Source organism: Polyodon spathula, chromosome 24 (assembly GCF_017654505.1).
Source record: "Polyodon spathula isolate WHYD16114869_AA chromosome 24, ASM1765450v1, whole genome shotgun sequence".
NCBI lineage: Eukaryota > Metazoa > Chordata > Actinopteri > Acipenseriformes > Polyodontidae > Polyodon > Polyodon spathula.
Window position 1 is genome coordinate 5,995,063 of NC_054557.1, and position 19,932 is coordinate 6,014,994.

At 38.1% G+C, this 19,932-nt stretch overlaps 1 protein-coding gene across 6 annotated transcripts in view; it reads left to right on the plus strand.

Moving 5' to 3' along the window:
- The first annotated feature begins 382 nt into the window (after window positions 1-382).
- LOC121299324 (AP-3 complex subunit beta-2-like) overlaps window positions 383-19,932 on the plus strand; it is a 60,827-nt gene continuing 41,277 nt past the window's right edge. For 3 of the 6 annotated variants that reach the window (XM_041227013.1, XM_041227012.1, XM_041227014.1), the window contains exon 1: window positions 383-546. In XM_041227013.1, the coding sequence (XP_041082947.1) occupies window positions 416-546 (131 nt within the window). In that variant the 5' untranslated portion in view covers window positions 383-415. Of the gene's footprint in view, window positions 547-15,961; window positions 16,471-19,932 lie in introns of those variants that run through there. The other 3 variants (XM_041227010.1, XM_041227011.1, XM_041227009.1) reach the window with 2 other exon arrangements.

The window sequence follows — 19,932 nt, forward strand, 5'->3', positions numbered from 1 at the left end:
AGAACACTGTACAACTCTGCCACATTGACAACACACCATTTACACTGGTCGCATTTGGGCAACAATCGTCCCACCATTCCATCGGTGTGTCTGGCCCTTTAATAGCATCATTCTGTCAACCACCGTTCGAGGCAATATAGCAGGAAGATAAAACCTGATGTCGGTAGCTGGTGCTGCTGTGTACACAAAGAACCCTGCAATTCCAATTGCACCATTCAAAAACAGAAAATAATTCTGTTAAAACAATATACCTCCTCTAACCTGCAGACAGGATTGTGGGTTCCACTTCACGTCACGTGATCTCGACATCACCCAATACCGAGTGTGTGTTTCTTTTTGCCGAGAGAAATTGGTGTTCTGTCTCTTTAATTCAAGTCAAAGCCCCATCTCTGCACAATCTCCATCATCGTGTTCCATGCGAAAAGCTGAAGCAATGTCTGCGAGCTCTGCTTATAACGATGAAAAGGGGGCTTCCTCCAATATCGGGGAACCAGAATATGGACATGATCCAGCCAGCGGTGGAATTTTCTCATCTGACTATAAAAGGTAATCAATTGTGTATATTGTATTGGAAAGCAGATGGGGGAGGTGCAGAGGGTATTGCATTTAATTTCCTGCTGGAAGTACGGATAGCTATAGGAAGCAGAAACAGCGGGGTGTTTATTGGGGTGTCTAGAGTGTATTATAGTATAATCATAATGTATGTGTTTGAAGTTTACCGCAAACATGCAATGCTTGTTGTCTGATAAAACTGAATAGCTCATTATGACTGCTGCATTAAAAGTGGGACCTGCGGGCCGGTGGGCCGAAGTATACTGCTTGATAACACCGATGTGATTTGTGAAATAAAATCACGATAATTACATACATTATAATTTAAACAATAATAAAACGCGAAACTTCCTTATCGTGTTGATTATCGAAGACGGTCGTTTTTGTTAATGGTGTGATTGTAACATATTGCTGACATGAAACGACAATTGAAATGTGACATTAGCTGTATGTTTAGAACCATTTCAACCTTTAATTGTTACAGAAACAGGAACTTGTGCAATTCCCCAGTGTTTGCACCCATATACTGCTTTTACTGCTCGGTACATTGGACAGCGCACCGGAGGTGGTACATTAGCAGCTACATTTGTAGCCACGAAACCCATCGAAAAACTTGACGTGTTTAATACGGCCTTTTAGATATAATAGTGTAATAATATATCTTTATACTTGTTCATCTTGTAATCATGCTTTTCAAATTTTGTGCAATAAAAAATTGTCCTATAATGTTGACCTTATGTGTTGACACACTGTATTAAACCAATCAGTAAAGCGGTCTGAATGGGCTTCTTATCGCAAAGTTTGATCAAATAACACATTTTATAGTCCAAAATACATTTATATATCTCCGATCTTCTTTTGAATTTATTAACACCTTCAAGACTAAGTACTTATCCAAATCTGGGGGATGTCATTCCAGAGCAGTTAATAATTACAAATCATAAATGAAACTTTAAACTGGTTTAAACAGTACCGTCGTTTAATTAATGTATATCTGTATTCTATCAGAGAAGGGGTTTCCCTTCTGTGCTAATTGGGAGTGCTAGACATTGAAGGATTGCTCACCAAGGTTTTCAAATCTATTTTTATCTACTGTTAACAGTATGAGCAGAGTTTCCATTGGTCCTTCCTGCTGTTAATATGAATGAGAAGAAATGGGTTTCAAAACCTTAGTAATCACTTAAACTGGGGTAAAGGAGATTATGAGCTCACACAATTAAATTCAAGCAGTGAAGTTTTGTATCGCAAGAGTTTGAAGATCTGTCATTCATAACCTCCTGTTGCTGCACATAGTTCTTCTTCTTCTTCTTCTTCTTCTTCTTCTTCTTCTCCGAAGAAGAAACGAGAAGAGAGAGGTTACAGACTAAGCGACGGACGAGGATATTACAACTGTGCCGCAGGACCACGATCCGTAACGAGATTTAACGCTAAAGAGAGTCGAAACCTATCCACAGAGACGTTTGGCAAACAACGACTTAAAGATGTGGTAACAGGAAAAAGAGATTAAGTCATAAGGTTGAAGCTCTAACTGATATACGAGCCGGAGAGAAAGCTGAGCAGGAAATGCTGAATACGTTTAGCCGCACAAAACGAGACAAATTAGAGACATGGAAACAAGACTTGTAAAGTTTAGCCTGCACAAAATTAAAAGCTTAATTTTCACTCACAGAAGGAAGAAACCTTTTTTTTTTCTTCTTCTTGCTTACACCACGAAACGACGAAAATCAGAGAATGACGAAACCATAAATCAACGTTGAATGAAATGAGGGAGACAGAAGGAATCGAAGACATTCATAACCTCCTAATTGAACTGGATCCTAAAATCGTCTGAAGTTAGTCCGAACCCTTGGAAAATTCCAAATTAAACGAAGGCAGAAGATAGGAGATCGACTAACGAAATGCGAGTGAACACATAGGGAGAGGACCTAATATTCATAACTTGAGGACAGCCTAAACGTCTGAGTTGATCAAATTCACCTAGTTCTTCTTCTTCTTCTTCTTCTTCTTCTTCTTCTTCTTCTTCTTCTTCTTCTTCTTCTGCTTTGCAAATCATTGTTCCAGATAACAGGATTGCAGCTTGGATTTTGTATATATTAAAAGTCAAGTAACCGTAAGCATTAGTGGGTCACTGTGCCATTTCTATTTCATTGCTCCCCCATTGCTTCACACTACACACTACGTGACTGACTAATTCATCAAGGGGATCTGAAGACAGGTATTTACGTTCCTGCAATTGAACTGCATTCCCAGGGCTGCACAAGTTATTTGGGTTGAAATGTATCATGTAAATGAGTTTACTCAGCTACATCTGATCAGGTTACAGCATAATGTTTGACAGGATATTACCAGCTGTGCCGCAGGCAGACTTCTTGTTTTAATGATAACTGGTCAAGGGCCTTGCAAGATCCCATCCTCCTGTAATAAGAGACTATTGATGTGGAAGATTTACAGGTAAAAAGTAAAGGCATTAGTCATAAATTAGAACCTTAACTTATATGAACAGAAACAAAATAAACCAATCTCTATTATGATATGAATGAGCTGAGAAAGGTTACAGGAACTGAATTTGTTTAGCCTTGCACAAAATTAGAACATTTTAGTCTTTAAAGTTTAGCCTTGCACAAAATTAGAACATTTTACTCTTTAAAATCGTAGAAGGAGTTGTCAAACCCTAACCAATACTTTAAGGGCAGCACAGTAACTAGGACCAGAGCGGACATAGTTGGAAATGAGGTGGAGACTTAGGACAGAGGGCAGAAGAATCTATTAAGACCCGACTTGACAAAGTTTTGAGTTCAATCAGCTGCTGGGAACCGGACAAGCATTAATGGGACAAATGTTCTCCTCTCGTTTGTAAATATTCTTATTTATGTTCTTGTAAAATCCACCCTGGTGTTTGTCAGATGACTGAAATTCTAATTCAACAGTTCATGATAGTGGCCAATTTCAGTTTCTAGTTTTAATATTAAGAAACATAATTGAAACCATTAATTATGAACACATTATCATTGCCTACTTAAAAATGAAAAATGCTAATTCTGTATTTTATATCGATTAAATTGTAAGTGCTACAATAAGTCTCAAAATATCGAATATGTCAAAATCTGAAAATGTTACCACTGGGTTACTATTCTACTATTAGTAGGGGTGCAGTGACAAATAAAAACAGTACCGGAGCTGCCCTAAAACCAGTAATGGCACATAATAAACAGTTAACCGTTTATAATATGACTGTTCAAAATATATACAGTGCCTTGCAAAAGTATTCAGACCCCTGACCAATTCTCTCATATTACTTAATTACAAATAGTACATTGAAATTTCATTCTGTTTGATATTTTATTTTTAAACACTGAAACTCAGAATCAATTATTGTAAGGTAACATTGGTTTTATGTTGGGAAATATTTTTAAGAAAAATAAAAAACTGAAATATCTTGCTTGCATAAGTATTCAACCCCTGTGCTGTGGAAGCTCCCAGTTTGCACCGATGAAATAAAAACCCCACTGTTGAAGGATCATTGGTAAGGCTGAATGAGCTACAGAGTTCAGTGGCTGTTTCCAAATTATGTTCCAGATATTTCAATGTGGGTAATTTGGTGTCAAGACCATTACATTGCAGGAGAGGGCAAGATCTACCACAGTAGGTAAGACACATTTTTATAATTGTACGATTGTAGGACATCATGGACCACCCTGTAAAACGATAAAAGTAAACAGTTTAGCAGTAAGGTGCATGTAGGTCTGGCCGGCATGAGGCAGATCGGAAGAGCTGAAGCGGCAGCTGTGCATTTGTTGCTTTTGACTTGTTAGATTTGATAACACTGATGCTGAAAACCCATTTACTGGAGACAATGAAACCTGACAGGTGAAGGAAACTAAAGAGCTGACATGGTAATTTAATAAAACCTCGCTTAGCTGCCGCAATTATTTTAACGTATGCATACACTTGTCAATCATGTTTATACTGGCCTATAAGTGGGCTTGTTCCGATTTCAGGTTTATGTTTTTAGGGGGTCTCACAATACTGTAAGTACAACTGATTACATGTGCAAAGTAGTCTATTCATTATTGAAAGGGTGTCAGTTACTGGTAACAGTACTTACTGTATAAAAAGTGTGCTGCATACAATCTACTCAAGGAACAGCAACACAGTTGTCCAGTACCAATGACATTTTTACAATTGTGAACATGTTGTTCAGTAAAATTGAGTATATTAATGTGCTGTTCAGGGATCTTCCAAAAAGTGAATCCAGTCTACAATTAGAACAAGGTCCCTGTGCCTACGTTATATGGTTGGTTGTATTTAAAAGATGATTGCAGAGTTCCAAGCTCTTTCTCTCTGTGTTTATTGTGGAATGAAACAGTTTAAGCAAGGTGTTTGTTTCCCTGCTTGGGATGCATATCACAGCTATATGCTGATGTGTAGTTTTGCATATATCTAGAGATATCTACTATAGTGACGCTTGTTTAGGATAGGGCCCTTCTTTAGTTATTGAGTGTAATGATTAATTGTGTATTATGATACTTTCTTTACATTATATATTATATTGTAATAGAGGTATGTAAGGGCACAAGCACAACATAGCTCTTTGTAGTCTCACAAAATGTTTTATGGGTGACATGAATACATAGCCTCCCTGTCTCCTTTCATTTTTGTCTTTTAAAAAAATAGCCCATCATTAAACGATCATGTGATCGTATTGTGCATGTTTGTGTGTCCACTTACATTGGTACATGTATCTAATAGTAAACCACTTGCTGATAACCTTCTTTAGCACAAGATACTGAGTGGATCCTTATCTGGGAGCAATTGTTATCCAACAGTTCCAGATATTTCCAGTATTCCCAGAGAACTGGTTGTCTTTACTACAAACCGTTGAGCATCAGTATCAGAAACTGGGTGTCCTTCTGTCTGGACTGTGTGTCAGACTGACAGGTTTACATGAGCACACAGTGGAGTTAAGGCTATAGGCTTGTTTTGTGTTATGTTACTGATAGCTCTAATTTTGTAATTACCAACATGCAGATGCTAATGAGAGGTAATAAAATTGATTTTCATATTTTGGGTAGTACTCCTTTAAGACCAAAAGGTGGCATCAGTCTCCTTTCATACTTGGATTACAGAACTGTATTTCATTACTCTGAGCTTCTTATATAGGCCATAGTGGTTGACATTTCAAGCAAGTGCAGCGTATTAATTGTATTATTGATTGTTTTTCATTAAAACATAGAAGCTGCTGCTAAAAGAAGCATAATTTAATGTGGAGTTTGGATGTGAAGTGCGTCCTAATTTAAAAGAACTATACATGTGTAATATGAAGTCAACATGCAAGTATCATAGGGAGATTTATTTTGTTCACCATTTTAAGTTTTATTCCATATAAATGTTACTTTTCCTATTGAAAACTGTTCCAGTTCTACTTTTTTCTTCAATGTACAAGAATGTTAATGCATTTGGACAGACTTAAAGGGATAACCTAACCACCTACATTTCACAATATTTAATTTCTCACCTGTGATACCCTAGGATGTGTGTTTTCTATATTATGTTGCTTAAATCATAATCTACCATGCTTGCAGTTTGAATAATGACCACTAGGGGGTAATTCCTGTCTCCTCTCTGTAGCTATGATGTTACATTGAGATTCTCCTCATTCTAACTCACAGTTCCCAGTTGCAGAGAAGGCAGAAATTACAATTGCACTCTCCTAGTGGTCGTTTTTAAATTTCAGATATTCATCGCTTAGGTGCTTTTCAGAACCCTGTGGTTTAAATACAACTTTATTAAAGCCTGATAAATAATAACAGCTATAGTGAATCATGTAAAACATACAAGCTAGGATATTAGGTAAGAAGTGTTGATATAAAGAACGGCATCCTTTCAGACTATACGTATTGTAAATGCTTGTTTAGCAATACCAATGACTAGCTCAGAGAGACGTCACTTCTCTTACATTACCAGCAGGGGGATATTAGCTGATACAGTATTTACTGCCTGCACAGCTAAACGGGTGTGGATGCTGTTGTGATGCAGGAATTGAGCAACAGAAGATGATAGATTCTTGATCCTGGCTCTGCAGTGTGATTTAAAGAAACAGCGCAATCTTTTTTTTTAGACAAAAGGCGCAGTTTGACTGGAGTCTACTTTGGTCATAATATTCTACTGTCTCTTTGATTTTACCAGTGGCAGTTTACATCAGTTGAATACACCCCAAAATTTAATTTCTTTCTGTATGGGGGTGGGTCTGTTGCTTCTGCATCATTCAATAGGTGGTGTAGTCAAAGACAAAAAGCCTTCTGGTCTTAAACAGCTGAACTGTGAAACTCTTATTACGTATTACATGAATAGAATTGTGTCTCAATCTGAAAGCCTCCGGAAATGTATTTCTGTGTCTAGGCTCTCTGTGTTGCAGGGCGCAACTGAATGATAACTGAGGCCTGTTACCTAACAAGCGATTCATCAAGCTTATCTGCAATTCTGTGTTTATGTTATTGCCAAATATATTAAAGCTGTGCAGTTCCATGTAGTCAGACTTACACCTAAATACAGTTTAAAATTAGTTTAGCTTTATTAAGACTGCAGGTTGCTAAAACTAAATTAAAAAGGATGCGATGAAAGAAAATGATATACAAAGTGACAGGTCTAAACAGCAAAGAACACATTAGATAAGATAGCTGTGATCTTGCATACATGTACCAAATTGGTCTTTAAGGTTATTATTTTACAAATGCAATAGAGCTCTTAGAAACATTTCTAGGTACAGCTGGTACACCTGAGTGTGACCATTAGCCTGTCCCCCCTGCAACACTACCTCAGTGGATGCAATAAATGTATTTTGTGTGGTGTTTCTTACATCAGTTGGGACAGACAGGTTATAGATACTCTGGTGCACCAGCTGTACTTACAGATAAGACATGCTTTAAGAGGTGCTTTAAACTTTTGAGTTTTAAAAAGTCACCAAGATGTGATGACTGAAAGAGAAAAGGTTATACAAAGTAAATGTACAAAATGAAATCATTTTTTTACCTACCTAGTGTATTATTCTTGTTACTTGAGCACACAAAAGTTTTTTGCATCATCAATTTAATACTAAAATGAAGAGACTGAGACTCATTTGATTATTCATATCATGCTTTACACCTGAGTGAGCTTTCTTGCTGACAGTTGTGTCGTGACGGGCACGCTGAGTTAATTACTGCTGCAAACACAATGCAGTGAGTCCATTCTAATTACAGGGAAGCTTTCAAGATCTTGAAGGTGAGAATTCTAATCATAGTCATGCACTGATAATGCAAAAAGCCCTTATGAGGAACTAACTAGAAGTGTGTTTTAATGGTCTTCACAGAGAAAATGCTACTATGGACTCAAAAGTTCCAAAGATGTAATGAAAAACAGAAACACAGCAGGATTTGGAAACCAGTTGAGGAATGAATGAATGAAACATGAATGATACATGGGTGGGGTGAGAGAATTATTTAATTTTTTATACCCTATTTATTCTACCTTTCAAACCAGATCTTGTAGTTGATACTTTTAGAATTTTGAATGCTTGAATTAGGTCGCCACGTAGTCTTCTTTGTTCAAGGATGAACAGATTCAATTCTTTTAGCCTGTCTGCATATGACATGCCTTTTAAGCCCGGAATAATTCTGGTCGCTCTTCTTTGCACTCTTTCTAGAGCAGCAATATCTTTTTTATAGCGAGGTGACCAGAACTGCACACAATATTCAAGATGAGGTCTTACTAGTGCATTGTACAGTTTTAACATTACTTCCCTTGATTTAAATTCAACACTTTTCACAATGTATCCGAGCATCTTGTTAGCCTTTTTTATAGCTTCCCCACATTCTCTAGATGAAGACATTTCTGAGTCAACAAAAACTCCTAGGTCTTTTTCATAGATTCCTTCTCCAATTTCAGTATCTTCCATATGATATTTATAATGTACATTTTTATTTCCTGCGTGCAGTACCTTACACTTTTCTCTATTAAATGTCATTTGCCATGTGTCTGCCCAGTTCTGAATCTTGTCTAGATCATTTTGAATGACCTTTGCTGCTGCAACAGTGTTTGCCACTCCTCCTACTTTTGTGTCGTCTGCAAATTTAACAAGTTTGCTTACTATACCAGAATCTAAATCATTAATGTAGATTAGGAATAGCAGAGGACCTAATGCTGATCCCTGTGGTACACCGCTGGTTATCACACTCCATTCTGAGGTTTTTCCTCTAATCAGTACTTTCTGTTTTCTACATGTTAACCACTCCCTAATCCATGTACATGTGTTTCCTTGAATCCCAACTGCGTTCAGTTTGAGAATTAATCTTTTGTGCGGGACTTTGTCAAAAGCTTTCTGGAAATCTAAATAAACCATGTCATATGCTTTGCAATTATCCATTATCGATGTTGCATCCTCAAAAAAATCAAGCAAGTTAGTTAGACACGATCTCCCTTTCCTAAAACCATGTTGACTGTCTCCCAGGACCCTGTTACCATATAGGTAATTTTCCTTTTTGGATCTTATTATAGGTTCCATAAGTTTGCATATAATAGAAGTCAGGCTTACTGGTCTGTAGTTACCTGGTTCAGTTTTGTTTCCCTTTTTGTGGATCGGTATTACGTTTGCAATTTTCCAGTCTGTCGGTACCACCCCTGTGTCAAGAGACTGCTGCATGATCTTGGTTAGCGGTTTGTAAATTACTTCTTTCATTTCTTTGAGTACTACTGGGAGGATCTCATCCGGCCCAGGGGATTTGTTTATTTTAAGAGCTCCTAGTCCCTTTAACACTTCTGCCTCAGTTATGCTAAAGTTATTTAAAACTGGATAGGAACTGGATGACATGTGGGGCATGTTGTCAGTATCTTCCTTTGTAAAAACTTGTGAAAAGTAATCATTTAATATATTTGCTATTTTTTTTTCTTCATCTACGATTTTGCCATTTGTATCTCTTAAACATTTAATCTCCTCTTTGAATGTTCTCTTGCTGTTGTAATATTGGAAAAACATTTTGGAATTGGTTTTAGTTCCCTTAGCAATGTTCATTTCTATTTCTCTCTTGGCCTTTCTAACTTCCTTTTTGACTTGCCTTTGCAGTTCCGTGTACTCTTTCTGCGTACTTTCTTTTTGGTCCTTTTTTAATGCTCTGTAAAGTGCCTTTTTTCAATGAATATTTTTTTTAATTGATCTATTAAACCATTTTGGCAATTTAGTTTTACATTTAGATTTGTCTACTTTAGGGATATAATTGTTTTGCGCCTCTAGTACTACATTTTTGAAGAACAACCATCCTTCTTCTGTGGGTGTTTTCTCTATTTTACTCCAATCTACTTCTGTTAGTCTCTGTTTCATACCTTCATAGTTTGCTTTTCTAAAATTGTAAACCTTGGCTTTAGTCATTTCTTTTGGGGATTTAAAAAACACTTCAAATGAGACCATGTTGTGGTCTGAGTTTGCCAGTGGTTCTCTGATCTCTGTTTTAGTTATTCTATCTTCGTTATTTGAAAAGACTAAATCAAGGCATGCCTCCCCTCTAGTCGGTGCCTTGACAAATTGTGTTAGGAAGCAGTCATTTGTCATTTCCACCATTTCTATTTCATCCTTCGCGCTACCCACCGGGTTTTCCCATTTTATCTGGGGGAAGTTGAAATCCCCCATTAGTATGGCTTCTCCTTTGCTACACGCATTTCTAATGTCATTGTATAACAGATTATTGTGCTCACTGTCTGAATCTGGTGGTCTATAGCATGCTCCTATTATTATGCCCTTTGAATTTTTGTCCGTTATTCTGACCCGTATTGATTCGGTTTTATTTTCTTTGTCCAGGTTTAACACCTGGGCTTCAAGACTGTTTCTTATGTATAGCGCTACCCCTCCTCCTCTTCTGTCCTGCCTGTCTTTCCTATACAGTGTATACCCACAAATATTATATTTGTCCCCATCACTCTCAGACAACCAAGTTTCTGTAACACCTATCACATCATAGTTACCTGTTAGTGCAGTAGCTTCAAGTTCTAGAATTTTGTTTCTGATACTTCTAGCATTTAGATAAATACATTTAATGGTTGTCTTACCTGAGTTGTTGTTCTTGTTTTGATGCGGTCTCCCTTCTGTTTTTTTGTTGATTTCTCCCCCCTTCCTTTCTAGTTTAAATGCTTCTGAACCTGCTCGAGGATCTTTTCTCCGAGTAGACTGGTTCCCTTGTTATTTAAATGCAGTCCATCCCGTCTATACAGATAGTCCTCGTTGTAGAATGTGGTCCAATGATCAAGATAGGTGAAGCCTTCCCGTGTGCACCACGTCTTCAGCCATGCGTTTTGATTAATTATTTCCAGCTGTCCATATGGTCCTTTGCAAGGTGCCGGTAGTATACCAGAAAATACCACAGTTTTGGTTTTCTCTTTTAATTTCCTTCCTAGCTCTCTGAATTTGTTTTGCAGGGATTTTGGTCTGTCTCTTCCAATGTTGTTTGTACCGATGTGGACGACTACTACCGGGTCGTCTCCTGTTCGTTCTAGGAGCCTGTCCACGTTCTCAGTGATGTGCTTGACCGAGGCTCCCGGAAGGCAGCACACTGTTGTAGTAAGGGGGTCCAAACTGCGAATTGAACTTGCTGTGTTTCTCAATATGGAGTCTCCAACAATCATGACCTCCCTTCTTTTTGCTGTCTGGTCACTACTGTCAATGGGATCCTGGATGTTGTTCCTTTCATTTTCTTGTTGTTGGTTCTGCTCATCAAAATTCTGAAGTGACTCAAATCTGTTGGTTGTTTTGATTTCTGGTGGTTGTGTTTGACAAAGTTTCTTTTTTTCCCTGCTTCTGCCTACCTGAACCCAGCTGTTCTGACCTTCTATCTCCCTGGTGGCTTTCAGTCTGTTAGGGGTGATGCAGACTTCCATGAATTGTGGGTGTGCCAGTTCCTCAAGATCCTGTTGCTGTCTCACTTCTTCCAGCTCCATTTCTAGCATACTTACTAGTTTATGCAAATCCTGGATCGCGCGGCACTTCACGCACACTTGGTTTAGCTCCGCTGGGTTTTCTCGGATTTCTCACATCAAGCAGGTGTCCCAGATTACTGGCTTGAAGACCATGTTGAGGTTTTTTTTTTGAAGTTTAGTGCAGTGTTTTGTTGGGGTTATGTAGAATTTAAAGCACATTGCTTTCCACAAAAAGGTCATACATAATTTACAGGTGTATTGTGGTTTATTTCTGAGGCCAGGCCTTCAAATATGTATATAATACTTTCAACTGTACAAACCTACAGATGTGCATTCTAAAATTTTGTGGTAAGAATATTGTTTTTCGACAGCTCCATAGCGAAACTGAACTACAGTTTGCATAATATAGTCTGCGTGAATTAATCATTTCAATAACACAGAACCTATAACCTAATAACAAATCAGGAAACGTGATCTATATTGGAAGAGACTATAAATAATCTGATATCCTACAAATCATCTACCATTCTCCTTGTGGCCGTATTGATTTTCATTTTCAACTGATTTGTCTGACAGCGTGCTTCAGACAAATCATTTATTTCAAGCTAATAGTTTAAAAAGACTAATATGTTGCATTACTGTTGAATATGAAGCATCCATCCCTTACTAATTATAGTCAAGTAGTAGGATAAATATTGGCGAATGGCTCACCTGGTAAAAACACACATTTTGATTAATTAAGTCCATTCAGATCAACCAACCATTTTCAGCTGTTTTAAGAGGTTAGGGGTTTATTATTTTTTTTCTCATTTTTCAAAACACTGCTTAACCTAAGAGAATGTTTACAAACATTTCTAAAATGGCCGATAAAAAGCATTCTTAAAACCATCATTTTAAAAGTCCACTGTAGGTGACGCTTGTAACCCTCAGGAACCTCATTTACAATCACATTAGTGTACAGTATAATTTTAACACCATCATTTCCACTAGCAACACTGGGGCCTTTTTTTCCATTGTGCTGTAATGTTAAAGCACAACTCTTTTAATTTAGTAAGGTTAAAAACAAATGCTGTAATCGCTCGTGTTACGCCTGCTTTATAATTAGTACTCCTAATTCACATTTTTGTTTCGTATTGTGTTGTACAGCTCAATGTCACTGGTTCCCCCAAAGTGTCTGTGTAATTCTACAGATTCCTTTGAATGTGGTTGCCTTGGAAACCCTCTGCATATAAGATAAGTCTGTCCAAAGTAGAGAATTTGTGAAGTGGAAAATTGACTTTTTGTTTAACATTTGTGTCAAACTTATCAGCATGATTGAAATATTCCTAGGGGTAGCTTGAGGAATAGAAAGCTGGTGTCAGGCTGTGTTCGGTGTTGGGATGTTTCTTCTCTGTGGTAAATAAGACAGAATAACTGTCTTTTATTAAACCCAATTTATTAAGATAGCAGACGTGGGCTGATTTGATTAACTCTGAGTGTGTCAACATGCCACTGGCGGTTAATTGTTTGTCATGAAATCTTTGGCTGTAGTAGTGATGGGACTTGGTACTGCCATTCTGTACAGCTTGTCTGGGTTGGATCTTCAGTACTGTTTGCATGTGTTTGATTAAACATCGCAGGGGTATTTGTTGCAACAAAACCAACAGTCAAAGGTGGCGACAGGATTTCTGCAGTATAGTAATGACATCTTTAGCAAATAACTGATAAAACTGTGCATGGGTAATTATCCCCTGCTTGGGGTGAAATGTGATGTCGTGGAGGTGGTGGTTCATGCACAGTAATGTCACATTTCACGTTGTCTGGAGAAACGTTTTTCCAATCATCATGAAACTTGGTATTAACATTATTTAGCAAAAGTTATTAATAATATGAGATTCTGGAACTATGGGGGGGGTCTCTCTGCCCAAACATTCATTCATCGGTATGACTCTCTTTCATTGTTGCATATGTCTGGAGAACCGCTTATCCAATTGTCACAAAGCTTTATATTAACCTTATTTAGTTATTGAGAGTGTCAGTGTAGCAGTATAACTGCTTGGTTGAGTGTACATTTACATGGCTTGGCTTGGATTCCTGCAGTTGCTGTGTAATGAATGGATGGCTAGCTGTCCTCTGATTGGCTGAAATTACCCTACAAGATAAGCTTGTATGGGTCTAGTAGTGGATCATATGACCATATATGTTTGCATTGCATTTTTTGTTGGTCTAGCTGGTCTCTCTTTTTAACTGCCGATGAAACTTTTTCATGATACTGACACCTGTTATGTGTTATTTATATCCTTGGTTGAAACAAAGTACCTTGTTGGACTTCAGCCAGACACCAGTCATGGTTACCTTTAAAACAATACCCACACAAGCAGGTACCTGTGTCTTTCTCATTAAAAACATTCTGGTTACTCACTTGGCCAGGTCAAGCCTGGTAACTTCTCTTATGGGAGAAGAGCTGGGGATGTTGGGAGCATGTTTGGGTCAGGAAACCTGTTCTCTAAGCTGCTGTCCCAAATCTCAGCCATTGCCCCAGTGTAGGGTAAAGGGACTTTCTCTGTGGGTTTTCTTTAGGATGAGGCCTTATCATTGCAGCACAGCAAGCCCTGTGTCCTGGTGGAATTCTAATACTGAGCCAGGTTACATGTAAGTGATAGTGCCCGTTGATGAAGGCTCTACCACGTGGTGGTTGACCGCAGCTGGAGTTATGCGTCCCAGTACCCTTCTGCTGAGAAAAGTTTTTGGAAACTAGTCCCAACAATTTTCATAAAAGATCACTCACATAATTAGAGAGAGAGAAAAAAATACTTTATTAAACAAATAACTTTTTTACCTGTCTGGGTTCTTATAGTTTATCTGAGCACTACCAGATATCTGAATGGAGCAATATTACTGACACTGTTCGTGTCTCGCAGGAAGCAGCTGCAAATTTCACTTTTTGTGTTGTCTTTGATATATCACCATATCCCATACTGAAGTAAAAATAAGCCAAAAGATCTTCAACAGAAGAAAAAGGGGACCATTGCTACCCAGTGATCACAAATACAAACAAAGCTCTATCCATGTGGAATCCAGTCAGCTATGCAAACACGTGGCTCAGACATCATCATTCTACCACTGACACACATACATGAAAAGTAAAGCAATCTGAAAAGATGGAGAAACACACTTTGTGGAAATAATTGTAGAATTTAGACAAACGCATTACCTATATTATGTGTTACTAGAAGTTCAGTATACAAGTAAAATAGGATTTTGTATAATAATTCTTGTTTAAGAAAAAAAAATATATATATATATATATATATATATATATATATATATATATATATATATATATATATATATATATATATATATATATATATATTATTATATATATATATAATGTGGTGTTCCTGTATCTTCAGTTTTAAGACTACACTGCTGGTGATAATATTGCTAGTTTGAATAAAAAGTGAAAAAATTGAGCCTGTAAGCAGCAACCACAGCATCCCCAACAGTGATGACATAGTGGATGGAGGTTATGATAGAGCAGCAAACTGCTACAGTTATGGTGCCACTGTACCACTGTTCCTATTGATCACCAGCATGCATTGTCCATGTTTTTGTGAGAGGACTGATAGTATGTCTTAATTTGAATAAGTTAACACTGTGGTATCAAGTAGTCCTTGCTGCTAATATCCTGTGTGCCATTACATTGCCATTTTAGTGCCACTACGGCGCCTTTGATAAGCAACAGTTAGGGGCCAATAGGAAAGCTCTCTGCACTGGATTTTTGAATATGGCCTCAATTTGTGTGGGCACTCATCAAGCTCATTGGGTCATGATCTACTAATAAAACAGGATTTATCAAACTCGTCTATTATGAGGATAACATGCACTGCTTCTCCCACCCCTGTTCACCAGAACAGTTAAGACCACCCCCTCTTTCCAATAAACACAGATCTCATTTTCTCTTGACTTTTTTTGAATGAGCTATTGATTTCCAATCAGTATCCGTTAATAAAATAAATCTGTTTATCTCCCATAGCGTGTTTAAGCTCCCCCTTAGGCACTCTGAGCTGCTGTTACTATAAAGCACTCTTGAACAATTGAACCTGTCAGAGTCAAGTGACCATGTTAGTATCATATATGTCTAGCACAGAGCCAACTTGAGAGCAGCTAAAGGCTGGGGAAACAGCATTGTTTTTCTTCAAACAGGTATTAAATGACTGCAAGCTTCTGAAAAGGAAGCAGGGATGCAGGTTTTTTGGAAAGAGGGTAAGAGCCGAGGTACCATCTCACCAGCACACACTGAAAGCTGAGTCATAGATCAGGCAGAGAGAGAGAGAGAGAGAGAGAGAGAGAGACAAACGGAGAGAGGGGAGGGGGATTGCTAACGTGGTTCAGGGAGTGGGCTGCGCCTTCTTCACACACAATAAAGGGACGCATTAGAAGGAAAACTGTGAGCTGAGGAGAGGAGGTGAAAGGGAGGGAGCAGGAGTGAGCAACTGAGAGACCTAGCCCACTGTGTAAGCAAGTGGACTTTGTGCTGTACCAGACGACCAGTCAGGATTTGGAACTAAGAAACCTTTCAAGCAAGCTTCCACATTTCCAGCTGAGGATTTATTGATTGGAGATTGTTTTAATGTTATTAATACCCTTGCCATTCCAATAGAATTACTGTATCTCTTCTCAATTCTAAGTAATTAATCCGATTTAAATATTGTTGAGTGTTTTGTAGACTTTTGCACCTGGCTCCAAGGTTCTGGTTATCACTTTGAGAATGAAGCCCATGCAAAGACTGTTTCAGCTGCCGGTGACTGCTGTGAATCTAGTCAAAAACGCTCAGACACCAGAGGAAGCTAAGAGCCCGGTTTTGTCACCTGATGGCGGGCAGCAAACATGGTATAATGCCTTGCAGTCGGATGAGCTGCGGCTGTTAAGAACGCCGGATCAGGAGACGCCATTGGACGAGACTGCACCCAGTAGCGGCCAGACTCAGCCACTGCGGTAGGAGGAACGCTTGCATGTGACCGAGCTAACAGCGTTTCAAATTGTAATTGTCCTTCCACTCATGGAAATACCTTTAATTGATTTACAAAATGAATCCTGATCACAGGTTGAGAACATTAGCCAGGTTTGTAATGGCTACAGTTTCGTCAGGTTATTTCTTACATTTTTGACGGCATTCGAATTGAAAAATGTTAGAAATCTTGTTTTATTGTATAAACCAGAACCAATGCTCTTCAATTGATTACACCAAAATGATAATCAATATTTGATTATTTTGATATTAAAACGGTGTTTGGTGCATATGTAGTTGTTGGTTCTGTCTCAGCAGGCAGCGAAGGTACTGTCCGTGCCCTGTACAAATTTCCGCCAGCAATTAACTTTGTCTGTAACTTACACAAATGTAGATATTGCATAGAAAGGTGTTTTTTGGGGTTTTTTTGTATGAAGAAATCTTCATGGTCGGTGACTGCATTGGCCCCTGTTGGAGAACCATATAAATATCAGTCTATTTTAAACAAAACAGCAATAATAAAACAGACTGTGTAAGAAGCAATAGCATGTATTAGTAAGTTTGTTAGAGTATAAGACCAAACACAGGTCAGTTTTTGTACAGTTAAGTATTATGACATTTGCTGGTAACATTTTTAAGCATGGTAAGAAATCCAGGTAGGATTAGTCCAGCAGTCAGATTGGCAGTTCCATTATGTTTCCATCACTGATTCTAAGCACACCATTGGGCTGCTGCCTGCATCACTACAGCCGTTCTGCTGGGCTAACAGAAAAATACGCTTTTCATCTCCAAGGCAAAATGTGCTAATTTTCTTTTTACTGAAAGGAAATGCAACCAGTAGGTTATTGTGATAAAGAAAAGACATTACCGTGGCGATCTTATGTTGTTTTTTTCTGTTAATTATTTAGCAGTTTCAGTTATTTTGATGATTCATACCTGTGCAAGGTGAATGTCTAATATCAGTATTCACACAGTGTTCATAATGGGATCAGTAAGAGGTCCTTCACACTTTACCAACTGGGGCTCCACATCACCCAGTGATAGAAGTATGTGAATCAAAACTCTCTTCAGCATTGATGACATTGAAAGGGACGTCTAGTCGAAAACCTTTGATATTGAACTTGTTTTTAGTTTCTTTCCGCACTTCTTAAATTAACCGTATTGATTGTTTTGTTGAGACTGTTGCTAAATAGTTGCACACACTCTCACTCTCATTTTGTGGATCACATCAAATGTAACGTGACTACAAATGTTTACATACTCAGAAGTATTTGTATGAATCAGTAGTATTGGTGAGAGCAGGCTTTTACACATCCTCAAATTGTTTTGCTATTTTATTTTGGATTGATGGGGCAGGGCACTATTACCATGGGAATAACGGCATCCGCATTTTGTTTTTAAATTATTTTCATTGGTTTCATGGGAACCCCTTTACACTCATGTGCTGTACTTCAAAAGGTATGTGTAATGTATATTCATTTCCATAGTTCTACAATGTGAGCATCTTTAAGAATGAAAGGTAATAAATCTAGTCAAAGGTCACCTTTACATTATAGTACATTATGCTTTACATATCTTAACATCAATGCAAACTTAACATTTGTACACTAATACAATTTCTTTCAAACTCCAATAATTATGCGCTGTAACCTCTTTCACTGCAAACAGCTCTAGGCCTTGTATACCACATTGATGGTTTATAATGGTGGTACTGTTTTTTTTTGTTTGTTTCAACTAAGAACTAATAAAACCCTGGAGCATACTTGATAACCAGAGTTAAAAAACACCACACAGTTGGTCATGTGATACATCACGTGTATTTCCTTCTAGTACCATGGAAAGTAGCCACACTACGTGCATAATGTGGTAATTTTGGTTAAATTGCTCACAGAACTGCCCTGTATTTGAGTACTGGGTTATCCTATGATTTCCTAGTCGTTGTATTCAGCGCGCACACTCATCTTCCCATCATTAAGCCCTGCCACAGTGAGCACAATTGGCATGCCAGAAATCAACCCACTTAGGTAGAATTCCTACGGAAGGTCTTTTGATCTCTGTTTCAGTCTTGATGTTTCATTTCTACTGGACTAAGATACCCTGGTTCTACTTCAGCTTGCAATGATCTGTTATCATGCAGCAGAATCTTCACTGAATGAACAACTACATTAAACATGGCCTTTGTCCAAAGAATTTATACCGGTGTCAGTTTTGATAGATTAGATACATTATATTTAAATTGACACACTGTGTTTCATTTTGGAATCTGCTTTAGTAAAAAAGAAAAATTGTAATTGGCTCTCTGTTTTGCAAAACAATTGCAGCCAGGGTGGCTGTGCTTTGATGTGCCGCAGGGTGTTTGAATTGTTCTGGAGAGATTTGTGACCAATCCTGCTTCAGTTCCTTCAGTGGTGGATGGAAAATGCGCCGCTGCTTAGTATACAGAATAAGCCATAGAGTCGCCTCCTAGGAGTATTTTCCTCATCAGTAATGTTTGCATAACAGGGTTATCGGACGCCAGATGTTTGTGCATGAGAGAATATAGGAATCAGTAGAAGTGTTTACACTCTAGGAGTGTCGATATAACCCAGTTATACATTGGCGCTTGCCAACGTATAACTATTATATACTGCTTTTTCTGTTCATGACCAACCTTTATTTACTCCATTATCACTTCCATTGAAGAGAGAGAAAAGGTTGATGAAGAGAATACTGTCAAGAGGCAGATGCGTGTCTCTGGTATGGTTTTTTTTTAAAGCAGGTGATGTCAACCATACCGATATTAAGAATAAAGCATGCTTAGAACTCAATTTGGTGCGGTGGTTGTCATGAATGGGGTTTCTTTGTGTTTTGTCGTGGAAGACAGCAGGATAAACTGGTGATCAGATAGCTGAAAGAGCCACAGCAGTCTATAATAATGGATATGGAAGCAAACCAAACTATCAGCCCTTCATTCAATTCTTGTCAGGTTAGTTGTCTTGCCCAGAATAACTAAACTAAGACTAGCAACTGGGAGATGCAGCAATTATTAATAACAGTATAAATATCAGGTGCGTCTTTTATTATTATTATTATTTAGTCATTTCACAGACGATTTCATCCAAAGCGACTTACAGGGACAATGGGGTGAACTATGCATCATCAACTGCTGCTGCAGAGTCACTTACAATAGGACCTTGGTTTTAAGTCTCATCCAAATGACGGAGAAAACAAGGTAGTTAAGTTACTTGTTCAGGGGCACACACACAGTGAGTCAGTGGCTGAGATTGAACCTGGAACCTCCTGGTAACAAGCCCCTTTCTTTAACCACTGAGCCACCAAGCCACAAATTATCCTGGGAGGGACAGCACGTTGACACATGTGCTATATATGACCATATACAACGCTATTTAATTGTTTAGCAGCTAGTGGCATCTCTAAACATATCACATTTATTTAGTTATGGGTCAGCA